The sequence below is a fragment of the Falco biarmicus genome, unplaced genomic scaffold (assembly GCF_023638135.1).
Source record: "Falco biarmicus isolate bFalBia1 unplaced genomic scaffold, bFalBia1.pri scaffold_27, whole genome shotgun sequence".
NCBI lineage: Eukaryota > Metazoa > Chordata > Aves > Falconiformes > Falconidae > Falco > Falco biarmicus.
Genome location: NW_026611833.1, coordinates 2,425,622 through 2,440,495, shown reverse-complemented (window position 1 = coordinate 2,440,495; position 14,874 = coordinate 2,425,622). Strand labels below are relative to the sequence as shown.

Below are 14,874 nucleotides of genomic sequence, written 5' to 3'. Positions count from 1 at the left end.
AGTCGGTGGGGAACAACTTACCTGCGGAGATACAGGCAGAATCAACCACCCCTTCCAGAGAGACCCACTGGGTTTCACTCTTTTGCTGGGTGGTTTATTCCTTGGCGAGGGGCTGCTGAACTGGGGAAGGCAGTGACAAAGAGATCCACAGGAAAGGAAGAGATGGCCAAGGACACTGCAGATGCCATAAACTGCACTCTGTACGGCAGAGACAATGGCCGTACGCAAGGGGACAACCCTTGGGTTCTCTTGGTGACTTCCAGCCTTGCCCGTGCCCTTTGCCTTCCATCTCATGTTGCCCTACGCTGTCCCACGGCTGCTGCTTTTCCCCGGCAGGCCGCAGGCACCCATCTGGCTTCCCCACCGTGCTCTCACCCTGCCCTTGCCGCACATGCACTGATGTCTGCCCACCCTCACACGCTGTGCCTGCAAACACACAGACATGGACTGATCTCATACTCCTTCTGGACGACGTCTCCCACCACAGCACAAGCCCCTGAGTGACATTTCCTCCTCCTGACCTCCAGTCTCCACTTTCCCAGCTGCACTGGGTGGCAGTGCTTCTCCCTCCTGCTCTTCCCTACCTCCAAGGAAAGCTCCACCACCTGGGAAACCACCCTTCAGGCGGGCATCCCGACCCGTCACCCTCCTTGTGGCCTTTCCCCTGACCATGCCACGGCCTCACCGCGCTCTTCCAAGGCTGCGAGCCTTTCAGCTTCTCGCATAGACACGAGCAAGCCGTGTGCCTGCTGCGGTGCAGTCATGTTCTCAGGCAGCAGCGACGTGACAAGCAAGAAAGAAGCCCCTTGGTTCTGCTGGCCTGCCCGAGACACGGGCAGATGGAGCTTAACAGCACGTGTGCCAGCCATGAGTCAGGGGCTGCCCTACGCGCTGTGTCAGGCAGAGGCAACCTCACCGCCCCTTTCCCAGGCACATTGCTGCTGGTGGCCTGTCCCCTCCGCAGGCAGAACTGGCCTCACTGCCCCCGTCACAGCCATTGGCCTCCTGCTGGAATGTGAGTCCCTGAGACACAACTGACCACGAGATACCGTCCTCAGCCGTCACCCTCCCCGTGGCCCAGCACCCAGCAGATGAAGGGAAGCTTCTGTCAGCCAATTTATCTCATGGATTTCCTACCTACCATTTGGGTGGAAGAACAGTCCTCAGGGGAACTGCTTTGTTTCTACTGGACCATGTATCGTCTCTGCTTCTGCGCCTCTGTTTTCCCTTCTTCCCCCTGCTATCCCATCCCAGCTGAGCTCTCCAGGGAAGTGAGTCAATGAGTCCTAGAATATCTCAGGTTGGGAGAGGCCCCTGTAAATGCCCTTGTCCAGCTGTCCTGCTCAAGGCAGGGTGAACTGGTTGGCATCTCTCAAGGGCTCTGCCCACTTTGGCATCATCCACAGAAGGGTGTGGAAAGCCACTTTGTCAGCTTGTACTGGGAGACAATAAAGACATTCAACACAGTTGGCCCAACTGCTTGCACTGGAAGATGCCACTAGTCAGTGGCCACCAGGAGGACTTGACCACTGGTGACATTTGGTCTTGAGCCCCTGTGGCGTATGATGCACCGACTCTGGAAGAGGATCGAAGGCACGAAGACACTCAAAGACACCTCGAAGACACTTTATTAATCAATAATCAAGCAAGCCTTTTATACCTTTGCAGGGGGCCGACGTGTCAGCCTTTAATTGTGCTCAGCAATTTTCCACTCTGGGCTCTTTTTTTATTACAGACACAGCAGCTCAGCAACTCCCTTTATCTACAAGGCCACAAGCTCTGCAGACCACTCCCTATCTTCAAGTTTCTCCTCTTGCTCCCATGGCTTCCTTCCAACAGGCATAACTGTGTCTCTCTCCCAAGGTCGGGTTTCGCTCCCTGACGCTGTTGAGCTAGCTCGAGAGATAGCCACAAGCCCCCAGCCAACTTCCCCCCACAGTATCCTCCATTTCTTCACTCCAGAAGTCACCCATCTGCCTATACAGAAAGTGCAGGAGAAAAAGTCAAAACCCTTGCAAAGGTCCAGGTACAAACCATCCCCTTCTTGCCTCAATACGTATGGGTGCAGCAACCCCTTTGATGTCCCACAGTTACCTGGAAATGGCTGCAGGAGTATTTCCACCGTCATTTCCCCAGACACTAAGGTGAGGATGAGCAGCCTGTATTTCTCCCAGTTGTCCTTCTTGCTTTTCCTGAACAAAGGCTGGATGTCTGCCGTTTCCCAGGACCCCAGAACCTCCCTGATTGCTCGGACACATTTGAGGGCACCATCCAGAAAGGGTGCCGTGATCAGACCGAGGCACTTGCAATGAGCCTGCCCAAGGCGGGTGAGATGAATCTCCCTGGGACAGTGGCCTTTGTTCCTGCAGTCACACACAGGAACGGCCAGGCGCTGGGAGGTGTCCCCACCTCAGCTGGCCTCATGCACTGCTGCCGTGGTTGAACCCCAGCCTCACGCGCACAGGGGTGCTCAGAGGCACGAGCCCGTCCCTGGCACGTGTGGAGGCAGAGCACTGCAGCAGGCACAGTGACTGCCTGGCCTCCTGCTGCCCCTGCCAGAGGCTGGCAGCACCTCAGCCCGGGGGTGAAGCGCCCTGCTCGGCACCTCGCGGAGATGGCCCTCGTCATGAGCAACGGGCACGGGGACCTCGGTTCAAGGAAGCACGTTGCAGTGCTGCATTCAGGTGGTCTCCACAAGTCCAGAACATATTATGGAGGCCAGCACCGTCACAGAGTGCCCGTTGCCTGCCCCTGCCTGCGCTCACAGGACTGCCATGCACCACGGCGGTGACCAAGCTGCCAGAGCACTCAGGCCTTACACCAAGGCATGGGGTCAGAAGGAGAGTGTGGAAGTGGAAGGAGGACAGCACTGGAGAGCCAAGGGCTGGTGTTCCCTGGTACTGCTGCCATGCCAGGAACCTTTTCCCCTCCGTCTGTGGACACAGGAACAGTCCCTGCAGCTCCAGAAAGGCCTTGGAAGGAAGAATCCCAGCAAAAATAAAGTTGCCTAATGGCCCTTTGGCTTTGTTAGATGAGGAGAGAGCAGGGCACCTTCAGAAAAGAAAATCACAGAAGGAATTAGAATGGGGACGATACCTTTGTCAGAAATGAAATACCATGAGCAACTACAACAAATTCAGAAGACAGTCTGGGTCTGTGATGAACTACATTATAAATGCTATTCATAATTTTATTCCTTCAGAACATCCAGTTATCAGTTTGCACATTGCACCCTTCAGCTCCTGGTTCCTCATGCTGTAGATGAGGGGGTTCAGTGCTGGAGGCACCACCGAGTACAGAACTGCCACCACCAGGTCCAGGGATGGGGAGGAGATGGAGGGGGGCTTCAGGTGGGCAAACATGGCAGTGCTGAGAAAGAGGGAGACCACGGCCAGGTGAGGGAGGCACGTGGAAAAGGCTTTGTGCCGTCCCTGCTCAGAGGGGATCCTCAGCACAGCCCTGAAGATCTGCATGTAAGACAGAATAATGAAAATGAAACACCCAAACACTACTAAGACATTAGACACAATAAGCCCCACTTCCCTGAGGTAGGTGTGTGAGCAGGAGAGCTTGAGGATCTGTGGGATTTCACAGAAGAACTGTCCCAGGGCATTGCCTTGGCAGAGTGGCAGTGAAAAAGTATTTGCTGTCTGTAGGAGGGAGTTGAGAAACCCACTGGCCCAGGCAGCTGCTGCCATGTGGACACAAGCTCTGCTGCCCAGCAGGGTCCCGTAGTGCAGGGGCTGGCAGATGGCCACGTAGCGGTCATAGGCCATGACGGTGAGGAGAGAACACTCTGCTGAAAGGAAAAAGACAATCAGGAAGAGCTGTGCAGCACATCCTGAGTAGGAGATGTCCCTGGTGTCCCAGAGGGAGTTGGCCATGGCTTTGGGGAGAGTGGTGGAGATGGAGCCCAGGTCGAGGAGGGAGAGGTTGAGGAGGAAGAAGTACATGGGGGTGTGCAGGTGGTGGTCACATACTACAGCAGTGATGATGAGTCCGTTGGCCATGAGGGCGGCCAGGTAGATGCCCAGGGAGAGCCAGAAGTGCAAGAGCTGCAGCTCCCGCGTGTCTGCCAATGCCAGGAGGAGGAACTGGGTGATGGAGCTGCTGTTGGACATCTGCTGCCTCTGGGCATATGGTCCTGTCACAGGAGAAAAAGACAGCGATAATTTAGGGGAGACTTCTGCAAGCAAAATCAAAGCCATTTCCCACAGACCATCCCCCCGTCACACACAGACATCCCTCTCTTTTCTCGGAGACCTTCCTGCAGCTGTGTGGCTGCAGCCCTGCTTGGTGCTGGCCGTGTGGGTGATGAAGAGCAGGGCATCTGCCCACGGGCTCTTGACCAGCCAGCCCCACTCTGCAGCAGTGGGTGGGGGCAGGGACCAGTCCTGGTGTTTAACTTTGTCCTCTGAAACCAGTGCCAACGCAGAAGGGCTGGTCAGCGTCTGCAGCGCCAGTGCTAAGGAACGGGAAGGGTGAAGGCATTGTAAGAGAGCTTTAGTTTTTTTCACAGCTCCCCCCCATCTCTCCTGTTGAGTATTTTCAGATGTCAGAAAAGCAGAGCATTTTTGCTGCCCTCCGGTGGAACAGAGTGAGGTCTGTGAGGCAAGAGGATTGCCTGTGGGTGAGTGCCCAGTGAGGGGAGGTGGTCTGTCCTTCTGGTTCCCAGTTTCTGTGGGCTTGCACCTTCCTGAGATGAATGGTGGCCACACTCCCATGTTACCCTGAAATACCACAAGGCACTGCTGAGAACGGTCTGACCCACCACAGACCAGTAAAGGTTGTAGACTTTCATCAGAACTCAGCATCCCACCCACAGCAAAGGATACACAGCTCATTTCACCCACCCCAGCAGTGTTTTCTCCATCACAGAAACTCTACGCATCTACGTGGGGCTTTCAGATCGCTAATGGGTGCGAGGGGACAGGTTTCCATTCTGGAGGGCAACGCACTGCTTGGAAGGGAACTTCAAGGAGGTAGCCAAGTGCCCTAACAAGAGCATCAGGTTCAGGGAGAACCAGCCCATTGCCCAGCCCCACATAGGGCATTGCCCACAGCCCCACGGGTGAGAGGAAAGCTGGGACACTTGTTCCCATGGACACACCTGCAGGAGAGGACCCACAAGGTCAGAGTGTGACTCTGCAGCTGAAACACCCATCCCCAGAGAGCCTGACAGCAAGAGCTAGAGAATAAAACTAACCCAAAACGGCAGAGAAAGAAGTAAAATTGCACTGATGGTCTAGGTAAGAGTGTCCAGGGCGAGCGAGCCAGGCACTGAGGGCAGCGTTGCCCTTGCCCAGCTCTGCTCGCCACCTCCCACACACCAACACTGCCGGGCAGCTGCTCTCAGCCCCTGTGCTCTGCAGAGGGACCGGGGCACGTGGCTGCAGAGCTGCACCGCGGCTCTGCTGGAGCTCTGGCTGCAGAGGGGGTGGCTCACGCCTCGGGACCCCCAGCCCTGAGGGCAGAGGCTTTGCTGGGGGGAGAGCAGGCCAGGGGGATGCCTCAGAGAAAGGGGTCTGCACTGCACATGGTCAGAGAGAGCTTTCTGATTCTCCCTTCAACAACAATTCTGTCTGAAGTTTCCTATCAGTCCTTGCAATATCCTGGATGTCAGGAGACTTTCCTTGTGGGAGGTATCTCCCTGTGCCAGGTCTTTCCCTGTCAGTGCTCACAGACCACATCTCTGCCTCTGTGCACTGGCCCCCCACAAACGTGCCTCTCTGAAGGGCACTGGCTGGGCACAGGGTCCTGCCCGCAGGGGGAAAAGGGCAGCTCAGAACGACCCTGATGGCTCCAGCAAAGGTGCTGCTGCTGCTGTTCATAGGCGGAGGAGTGGCTGAGGGCACTTCAGGAGGCTCCTGGCAGACCTCCTCATCACTCAGAGTTACAGCTGGCAGTCTCAGGGACATCTTCAAACTCGAGCTCTCCATTAACATTTCCGCCTTCCCTCTCCTGCCCCCAACAACAGAAAACTGAAAACACAGATTGAGGAGAGCCCTGGATTTATCATAGCAATCCCTGCGCTGACCTTCGATACAAAAAGTCTCATCCAGACATATTCTGAGGGTAACCTATACTTGTAAACAGCGCTCACCCTTGCAGCACACTCTCAACAGCAGAGAGATCCTTCCCTATCAGGGCTCAGTCCATACGCCCCCAGAGCTGCACGGGAGCCCCCCGGCAGGCTGAGAGCTGCCCCTGGCAGGCGGCAGAGCCCCTGCCCCAGCACACAGCCCCCTGGGCTGCAGGGACCCTGCTGGCAAGGACAGCCCTGGGCACCCCTGCCTGCACAGCCACCTTCACAGCCCTGCAGCCGGCCCTGGCACAAGGCAGCCCACATGCCCTGGCCCTCCCACGCTGCAGCAGGGAAGCCCTGCTCTGCAGCACACTGGCCTCCTCCACAGCAAAAGGCTCCCACACGGTCCCACAGGCTGGGGGGGGCCCAGCTGCTGCAGACCCGGCTAGGAACTGCAGAGGCATTGCCCTGCAGCCACACACTTACCGGCTCCAGGGCTCTGCAGATTTCTCCAGCAGGGAGCTCTCAGCAGCCCCCCACCAAGGGCTGCTTTTGAGCTCTCCCTGCCTCCCTCCTCTGCCCCTCCGGGCTCCCTCCAGCTGTCCCTGGGGCTGCAGGGGAACCTGCTGGGCAGCACGATGAGGCAATCCCTCACGGGCCTTGCCTCACCTGGGGGGACACACTTATTTCCAGCAGTGGCAATTCTCTTACTAGAAAAAGTTTTGTGCAGGAGTATCAACTTTTGTTAACGCATTACTAGAGAGGACACCAGGAAGACTGCAGCAAAGGATCCAAGTACTCCTAAAAGAGCGTGTGTGCATGTGTGTGTCTGGTGGTTCTGCAGGCAGGGCAGGGAGGATGTCTTCAGTGCTTCAGTAAGCCCTGCAGAGCCCATTTCAGCACTTCATTGCACAGTCCGAGGGCTCAAGACTCAGCTCTCCCTTGCCCAGGCCATGTCTCTGCTCTGAAGCAAAGCCTTTGCACCCCCGGGCTCGGGGACACTTGGTACCAGGTTGCCTCATGGCCAGGCAGAGCTGGGCTGGTGCCACAGCTGGGGGGCTTCAGCCCAGATGTGCAGCAGGGCCCTCAGCCAGGGGCCCACGCAGAGGCAGCTGCAGCCCGTCCTGTTGCAGACAGAGCTGTGACCCTGAGGGAACCAAGTGCCAAGGCAGGTGGCAGAGCTCAGCACAGCTGCTCGGCAAGGACAGCAGCCTCCAACAGCCCAGGCATCCACCACGCGGTTTAGACCGGTGAGGCAATTCCAGGGCACCCGAAGGAGCGTTCCCTCCTTCTGCACAGGCCACAGCCTGCCAGTGTGTGACCTGGGGCCTGCACTCTGCTGCTCTCCTGCCTCACTCCCCTGGGAGATGAGACTCCACCATTTCTTTGCTCCTAGTACCAAGGTGGACACGAATGATGCAGGGTTTCAGATCCAGGGGAGCATCACAGCTGCTGGCCCATCTGGCAGCTGTGCTAGAACGCTGATGCAAAGAACCTGCAGACACCTAAACGTGCATTGTCACTGTGCTGCCCTGTGGCTGTCAGCGGGCGGTTACTTGACCACTGGCTTGCAGGATCCCACCAAGCCTCTGTCTCGCTGCTCCCCTCCTTCTTCACTCACCTCGATGTCTGTAGGGCTGTTCTCTCACATCATTCTCACTCCTCTCCCTTTCTGCTTTGTCCTTTGAGAGACCAGCCTGAGGGCTCTTGCCATACAGGTTAGCCTATGGCAGTAAGGTCTCCCAATCGCCTCCTGATACCTAAGCTCCCAGAAGTCCAAAAGAGACACCTCTCACTTCAGGACACCCCACCTTCAGGAGCTGGGTGGCTGCAGGCTGCGCTCCAGAAGGGCACAACTCTCCGGTGGCATCGCTGTGTGATCAGGGAGCCCCATGGAGAAGACACCCCAGGAATGCTGCTGGGTAGCTGTGCACAGGCAGCTGCAATGTGCCCTCTGTGTCCCTGGCTGCAGGGGCAGAGCGGAGATCCTTCTCAGGTATGATGAGGCAGCATGAGGAGCTTGCAGATCGGTACTTGGAAACTGGCTGCCTCTGCTCTCAGCAGCGTCCAGTTCCTTCTCTGGGAAGCATTGGGGGTGACAGTCCTGCAGGTCAAGGAGCTGCCAGCACAGGGCAGCTGAAACCAGGGCGGGTGGACAGACTGGCTGTCCTCAGTCCGCACAAAGGGACTGTCTCTTTGCCTCTCAGGGCCCACCTGATGGCACCTGGAGTGCAGCAGGAATGGCAGTGCCAAAACCACTCCTCAGCTGTGGTGGGGCAACCGGAACAAAATACACAGAGAAAAATCCCCTCAACTCCGCTCCATAGTTGGGTGAACACGGGGTGGCAATGCTGTGAAGCCCTTTGATGCCCTGAGTGTATTTAATCCTAGATCACGCCACGTTCCTATTTCGCTACTGCTGTAGGGAAGGACTGACTCCTGCAGAGCCCACAGCAGAGTCTCCTACTCCCTGGAGCACCCTCAGCAAAAACCAACTCATGAGAGATCTACTAAAGGTCTTCGGGAAAGCAGAGAGGCCTTTTCATTGGGGTTCCTCTGAGAAATATGTTAGGTTTTGCTCAGCAAAGTCTTGCCTAACTCTTTTCCCTCTCAGACAATCTCTGTGCCAGGAGGCACCAGATGCCAAGTGGCTACCCCTTAACCCAGTTCCTCCTCCTGGCATTGGCAGACACGCGGGAGCTGCAGCTCTTGCACTTCTGGCTCTCCTGGGCATCTCCCTGGCTGCCCTCATGGCCAACAGCCTCATCATCACCACTGTACTGTGCGATCACCTCCTCCACACCCCCATGTGCTTCATCCTCATAACCTCTCCCTCCTCGACCTGGGCTCCATCCCCACCATTCTCCCCAAAGCCACGCTCAGTTTCCTGTACGACCAGAGCCATCTCTTACTGAGGATTTGCTGCCCAGCACTTACTGATTCTCTTTTTCATTTCAGCAGAGTATTTTCTTCTCACTGTGATGGCTTATGACTGCTTATGAGATTTGCCATCTACCTCACCAACCTGACAGCCTGCAGTTGTGCGTGAGGAGCTCCACAGTGGATGTCATTTCCCTCAGCTTTACAAAACTCTGGCCATGGTCTCCCTAAGCGTTGTTCTACCCAAGTGAGGCCATGACACTCTGGGTGCGAACAGAAAGAGATGAGTAAAACACCAGCTGGATGGTCAGGCTGAGAGAGCAGTGGGGAAGGGCTCACACCCCACCTGGAGGCCACTGGGACATACTGGGGCAGTGTGGGCAGCACAGGGGACTCTCCTGCTTACAGTTTAAGAGCTGTACACATGACCCAGAGGAGGCAACTCTCACAGTGTCTGTCGGTGGCACCAAACTGAGAGGAGCATCCCTGTGCCCTAGGGATGCCATGGAGGGGAACCCTGGCAGGTGGGGTGGCCGCCCTGGCAGGAGCTGCACAGATGCAGGACGGACCAAGGGCAGAGCCTGCACCTCCGTCGCATGGACTAACACCCTGCAGCTGCAGGGCCTGGGACCTGCCTGGCTGGGCAGTGTCTGTGCAGAAAAGGCCCTGGTGGTGCTGGGGGACAGAAGGCAAAACACAATCCCAGCCCGTGACCTGGTAGCAGAGGCAGCCAGCAGGGCCCTGGAGCGTACGAAGAGGTGCCTTGCCAAGAGAGTGAGGGAAGTGATTGTGTCCCCACGCTCATCCCTCGTTAGACCCCCTGTCCGTGACTGTGTTCATTTTTGGGCCCTGACTGTGGAGGGAAGCGGGGAGGGAGCGGCTGGGTGGCTGCTGGGCTTTTGGCCAGAGACAAGCCTTGACAGCAAGGAAGATGTGTATAATTCGGAGGGAGTTGAGGAAGGAAGGGAGGCAACAGAAAGTCCCCAGGACTTGGAGGGCCACGGTTTCATATCTTTGGCAAACCCCATTCAGAATATGCTGGGAAGTGATGCTGACATTCCGAACCAACAAGGTCCATGGGCAGGCAAAGCTGTGCCTGTTGTTGTGACCCTAAGGAGACCCACACGCCTCTCTAAGGTGACCTGCACACCTACGGCATAGATCATGCTGGGGCTGAATCTCTTGCCTGGCTTCAATGGCCCCCCGAAGCCATGGACAAAGCTTTGGGTGGAGGCCCCAGGTGAGGCTGGTCAGGGCCAGGAAGGCCTAGGGATGCTCTCAGGGCCCTGCCCCCATGGGATCCCACCTGCCAGTGCCCTCAGCAGGCCAGGTTTTACTACCCTCATCTCCCAGGGCTGTGCTCTGCTGCTCTCCTTCCCCACTTACCTGGGCATCAAGGACACCACAATTTCATAATCACTACAATCAAGACTGGCACTGCTATTCACATCCCTGAGCAGATTGTTGTCTTTGGGGAGTCCCAGGTGCAGGTGAGCATCAGAGTGGGCAACCTGTTTGGTCTGAGGAACTTGCCCACAAGCCCCTGCACTCTTGGCATCCGTGCTTACCTGTCCTGTGAACACCAAGGAGACTGATTCCCCCAGAATAAACCAGACTATCTCACCCATTGTTTCTCCTGCCATAGTATCTCACAATCCAAACATTTTTTTAATTGGCAATAAATTAATCTTTGCCAAGGCAATACATCTCTGGACATGAAAAGAATCATTAAGAGATTTCTTTGTCTTTATCTTGACCCATGAGCATTGCTGGTTTATTTTCTTCCTTTGTCCTGTTGAGTCAGTGCAGCGAATGAGCAGCTGAATGTTTGTCTCACCATTGGTCAAGGTTAACCCACCACAGGACCACATCAGGACTGCTGAGCCCACAATGGGGCTCCCCAGCACAAGCGAGACCCTGACACATCACAGCAAGTCCTGCAGAGGCCAGAAGGATGGTTAGGACCTGGAGCATATTATGGGCAAAGGGAGGCTGAGAGAGCAAGAGTATTATTTGAGAAATGGTTCTGAGTGAAAGACTGGAGCGCTGGACCCAGGCCAGCTGGTGGGATCTCAATCAATATTTGTTAGAACACCATGCCATGAGAACATGATCTTGTTGGAGGTGTCTGACTATGGCCTTCACTGAGAGACCAACTGTGGTAAGAGCTATGGGACTTGTGTGTAACAAGTGTCAGTAGGAAAGTGGCTCCCTTTATATTTAGAAATGGTGATGAAGTTGGGTATCACTGAAGCACAGAGGAGGACAGAGGTGACCATGCAGCAAACGACCCTCATAGAGGCTGAGTTCTATAACCAGACATGGAAATGAGAAGTGTTTGGGACTTCTTGGGGGAAAATTGCCCTGGGGCAGCTTCCTTAGTTTCCAAAGAACATGGCACAGAGCAGGAACCTCAGTCTCGCTCTCCTGGTGCCTTGCTTCCTTTGTCATTGACCCCCAGATCTGCACCAGGACCACCCTGCTGTGTGCCCCCACCCTGCACACCCACACAGCTGAGCTCTCACTGGTGTTTCCCTCTCCCTGGCCCTTCCCAGCCCAGCCCCCCCCCCAGCTCTGCCCACCTCCCCTGCCCTCTCCCCAGCCCAGGCAGACACAGCAGCCCACGCGGGGCTGGCCCCATGCAATTGCCCACCCAAAGGGGGCTGCAGAGCTCTGGGCACTCACCCCATGGCCATAGACCATCACAAGGGCACAGGAGATGCTGGTGGGCAGAGAGGGGTCTCCTCCTGCCAGTCAGCCCCAGGGCTGGCACCAGCCATGGCAGGAGGACACAGAGGCCATTGCCTCCCTCTGTCTGCTGCTCCTCTCTCACAGGGACCCTGCTTGCCCACTCCTGGCAGCCCCTCGGGGCCAGTCCCTGTCCCCAGCACCAGGCTGCTGGCCTGGGGGCTCCCCAGGCACCTCCTGCTGCACCAGGGACACAGCAGCCTGCCCCAGCTGGGGCATCCACAGAGACACCTGCTCTTGCCCAGGGATGTGGTCTCAGGCATGGCCCTGAGCAGGCGGTGCTGCTGTGCAGGGCAGCGGTGCCTGAAAGCCCAGGGAGATGGTCCCAGGCACATCCCTCTTGGTCACCCACCATTCCCATGGGCACTGGGCCCCCACACGCCAAGGCTCAACACAGGCCCATGCCCTAACGCGTTGCCCCATGCCCTCCTCCCCTGAGCCATGGGGAACCCAAGCCCAGCAGCATGGTCTTCTGGGGGCAATTCCTGCAGCCTGTTCCTGAGCTCAGCTTTGGAAGAAGAGACCAACCTCCAGATATAGGCATTGAAAAAACCCACCCTTTTATTACTGAGATGTGACACAGGAGTATATATGTACCATCCTCCCTGGCGCATGTACAAAGGCCTCTGGGTCAGGGAGGCTGGGTTCGTGCTTTTGGGGAAGTGGAGTGAGGAAATACATTGAAGTAAAACCATGATTGTCATAGATGGAATGTTAAACACACATGATGTCCTATACGTGACTTGAAAATACCTTGTAAAGAGCCACAGTCAGTTCATTGCCGCTGAGAGACACCTGACTGCATCAGCTTCTTCAGTGCGTCCTTCAGCTCCTGGTTCCTCATGCTGTAGATGAGGGGGTTCACTGCTGGAGGCACCAACGAGTACAGGACTGAGACCGCCAAGTCCAGGGATTTGGAGGAGATGGAGGGGGGTTTCAGGTAGGCAAACATGCCAGTGCTGAGAAAGAGGGAGACCACGGCCAGGTGAGGGAGGCACGTGGAAAAGTCTTTGTGCCGTCCCTGCTCAGAGGAGATCCTCAGCACAGCCCTGAAGATCTGAACGTAGGACAGCATGATGGAAACAAAACAGCCAAATGCTATGAAGGCACTAACCACAATAAGCCCCACTTCCCTGAGGTAGGTGTGTGAGCAGGAGAGCTTGAGGATCTGTGGGATTTCACAGAAGACCTGTCCCAGGGCATTGCCGTGGCAGAGTGGCAGTGAAAAAGTATTGGCCGTGTGCAGCGCAGCATAGAGAACATCACTACCCCAGACAACAGCTGCCATGTGGACACAAGCTCTGCTGCCCAGCACGGTCCCGTAGTGCAGGGGCTGGCAGATGGCCACGTAGCGGTCATAGGCCATGACAGTGAGGAGAAAATACTCAGTTGAAATGAAAAATAAAAAGAGAAAAGCTTGGGCAGCACATCCTGCATAGGAGATGGCCCTGGTTTCCCACAGGGAATTGGCCATGGCTTTGGGGACAATGGTAGAAATGGAGCCCAGGTCAAGAAGGGACAGGTTGAGGAGGAAGAAGTACATGGGGGTGTGGAGATGTTTGTCACACACTACGGTGGTGATGATGAGTCCGTTGCCCAGGACGGCAGCCAGGTAGATGCCCAGGAAGAGCCAGAAGTGCAAGAGCTGCAGCTCCCGCGTGTCTGCCAATGCCAGGAGGAGGAACTGGGTGATGGAGCTGCTGTTAGACATCTTCTGTTTCTGAACACAGGGACCTGTTGAAGGACAAAAGGCAGGGACAATTTAGGAGAGACTTCTTTGAGCCAAGTGAAAGCCGTTTCTCCTAGATGCGCCCCCGCTGCCCCATGTCCCCCCCTCTGCCGTTCCTAGGAGAGCTCCCTTCCGAGCCGTGGCTGGAGCTGTGCTGAGTGCTGGCCGAGTGTGCTGTGAGGAGCAGGGGCTGTGCCCGCTGGCTGCCCAGCAGTGAGCCCTGCTCTGCAGCAGGGGCTTCATGGGAACCGTGGGGGCAGGGGCCAGTCCTGGCCTTGCACTGGCTCAGCCCAAACTGCTCCCAGCGCAGAAGGGCCTGTCAGCATCGGCTCTGCCCGTGCTGAGCAACGGCCATGGCCAGAGTCAGGTCAGGAGGGCTTTGTACTGTGCTCAGGGAGAGCAGAGTGAGTGCTGAGAGGCAAGGGCACTGTCTGTGCCTGAGGGCAGAGGCAGGGACTCTGGTGAGTCCCTCCAGCTCCTTCTCAGCTGCCCCGCACTTGCAGCTTTCTGTGATAGAGTCCAATTACACTGACGTGTCCTGGTTTAACCCTGGCTGGAAATTATGTACCACAGGGATGCTCACTTACTCCCCCCTCACCCATAGGTATGAGGAGAGGAATGAGAAAGGAATGTAAATCTTGAAGTTTGAGACGAGAAAAAAATCATAAATGCAGTAGAATAAAAATGAAATTACAATAACAATAATGAGAATGACAGTTATAATGAGAGGGAGGTAGTCGGGGGTAATAAAATCCAAGAAAGAAAGAAGGAAGGAAGGAAGGAAGGAAGGAAGGAAGGAAGGAAGGAAGGAAGGAAGGAAGGAAGGAAGGAAGGAAGAAAGGAAGGAAGGAGGGAAGGAAGGAAGGAGGGAAGGAAGGAAGGAGGGAAGAATGGAAGAAAGAAACAAAGAAGGAAAGAAACAAGGAGGAAGGAAAGAAGCAAAGAGAGAAAGAGAGAAAGAAATGAAGAAAGAAAGAAAGGAAGAAAGGAAGAAAGGAAGCAGGGAAGACAGTGATACACAATACAGCTGCTCATCACCCACTGACTGATGCCCAGCCAGTCCCCAGCATCGACTGGCAGACCCCAGCAACCCCCACCAAGTTTATATACTGAGCATGAACATGTTGCATCACCTATAAACAACCAAAAATATCAGTGCATTTTCAAAATTGTTCTCAAAAGTCCTTCCCACTTAGATGAAAATTAACTCTATCCCAGCCACAACCAGGACACTTTGTTACCCTAAAAAGCAAGCAGACACTGCTGAAGAGCAGAGGGATCCACTACAGAGCACAGAATGGCTCGCCCTTTCTCGAAGTCTCAGCACCCCCGTTTCTAGCCAGGGACACCCATGGTCACAGTGTGCCCTGGAAGCAGCGTGCAGCTTGGGTGGACACCCCAAGCAGGTGACCAAGGGTCCTGATTATGGTAATTGTTAAAGGAGAGCCAGCTCCTTCCCCAGCATCACACACTGCATTGCCCACAGCTTCAC

At 55.8% G+C, this 14,874-nt stretch overlaps 1 protein-coding gene across 1 annotated transcript; it reads right to left on the bottom strand.

Annotated features, from left to right (window-relative positions):
- Nucleotides 1-3,182: 3,182 nt before the first annotated feature.
- Nucleotides 3,183-13,364, bottom strand: LOC130143377 (uncharacterized). The gene is made up of 4 exons (XM_056326062.1): nucleotides 12,449-13,364; nucleotides 10,292-10,478; nucleotides 5,793-5,961; nucleotides 3,183-4,136 (listed from the first exon to the last, which is right to left on the bottom strand). The coding sequence occupies exons 1-4, from the start codon at nucleotides 13,362-13,364 to the stop codon at nucleotides 3,183-3,185; spliced, it is 2,226 nt and encodes a 741-aa protein (XP_056182037.1).
- Between the last annotated feature and the right edge of the window lie 1,510 nt (nucleotides 13,365-14,874).

Bases quoted from the DNA above. Each gene is read 5' to 3' on its own strand.
- LOC130143377 (XM_056326062.1), bottom strand. From the start codon at position 13,364: ATGTCTAACAGCAGCTCCATCACCCAGTTCCTCCTCCTGGCATTGGCA. The intron at 10,479-12,448 runs GTGTCTCTCAGC...TGGTGTTCACAG, and splicing joins GAAGAAGCTGATGCAGTCAG to GACAGGTAAGCACGGATGCC. The intron at 5,962-10,291 runs GTAAGTGGGGAA...TGTTGGGGGCAG, and splicing joins GTGGTGTCCTTGATGCCCAG to GAGAGGGAAGGCGGAAATGT.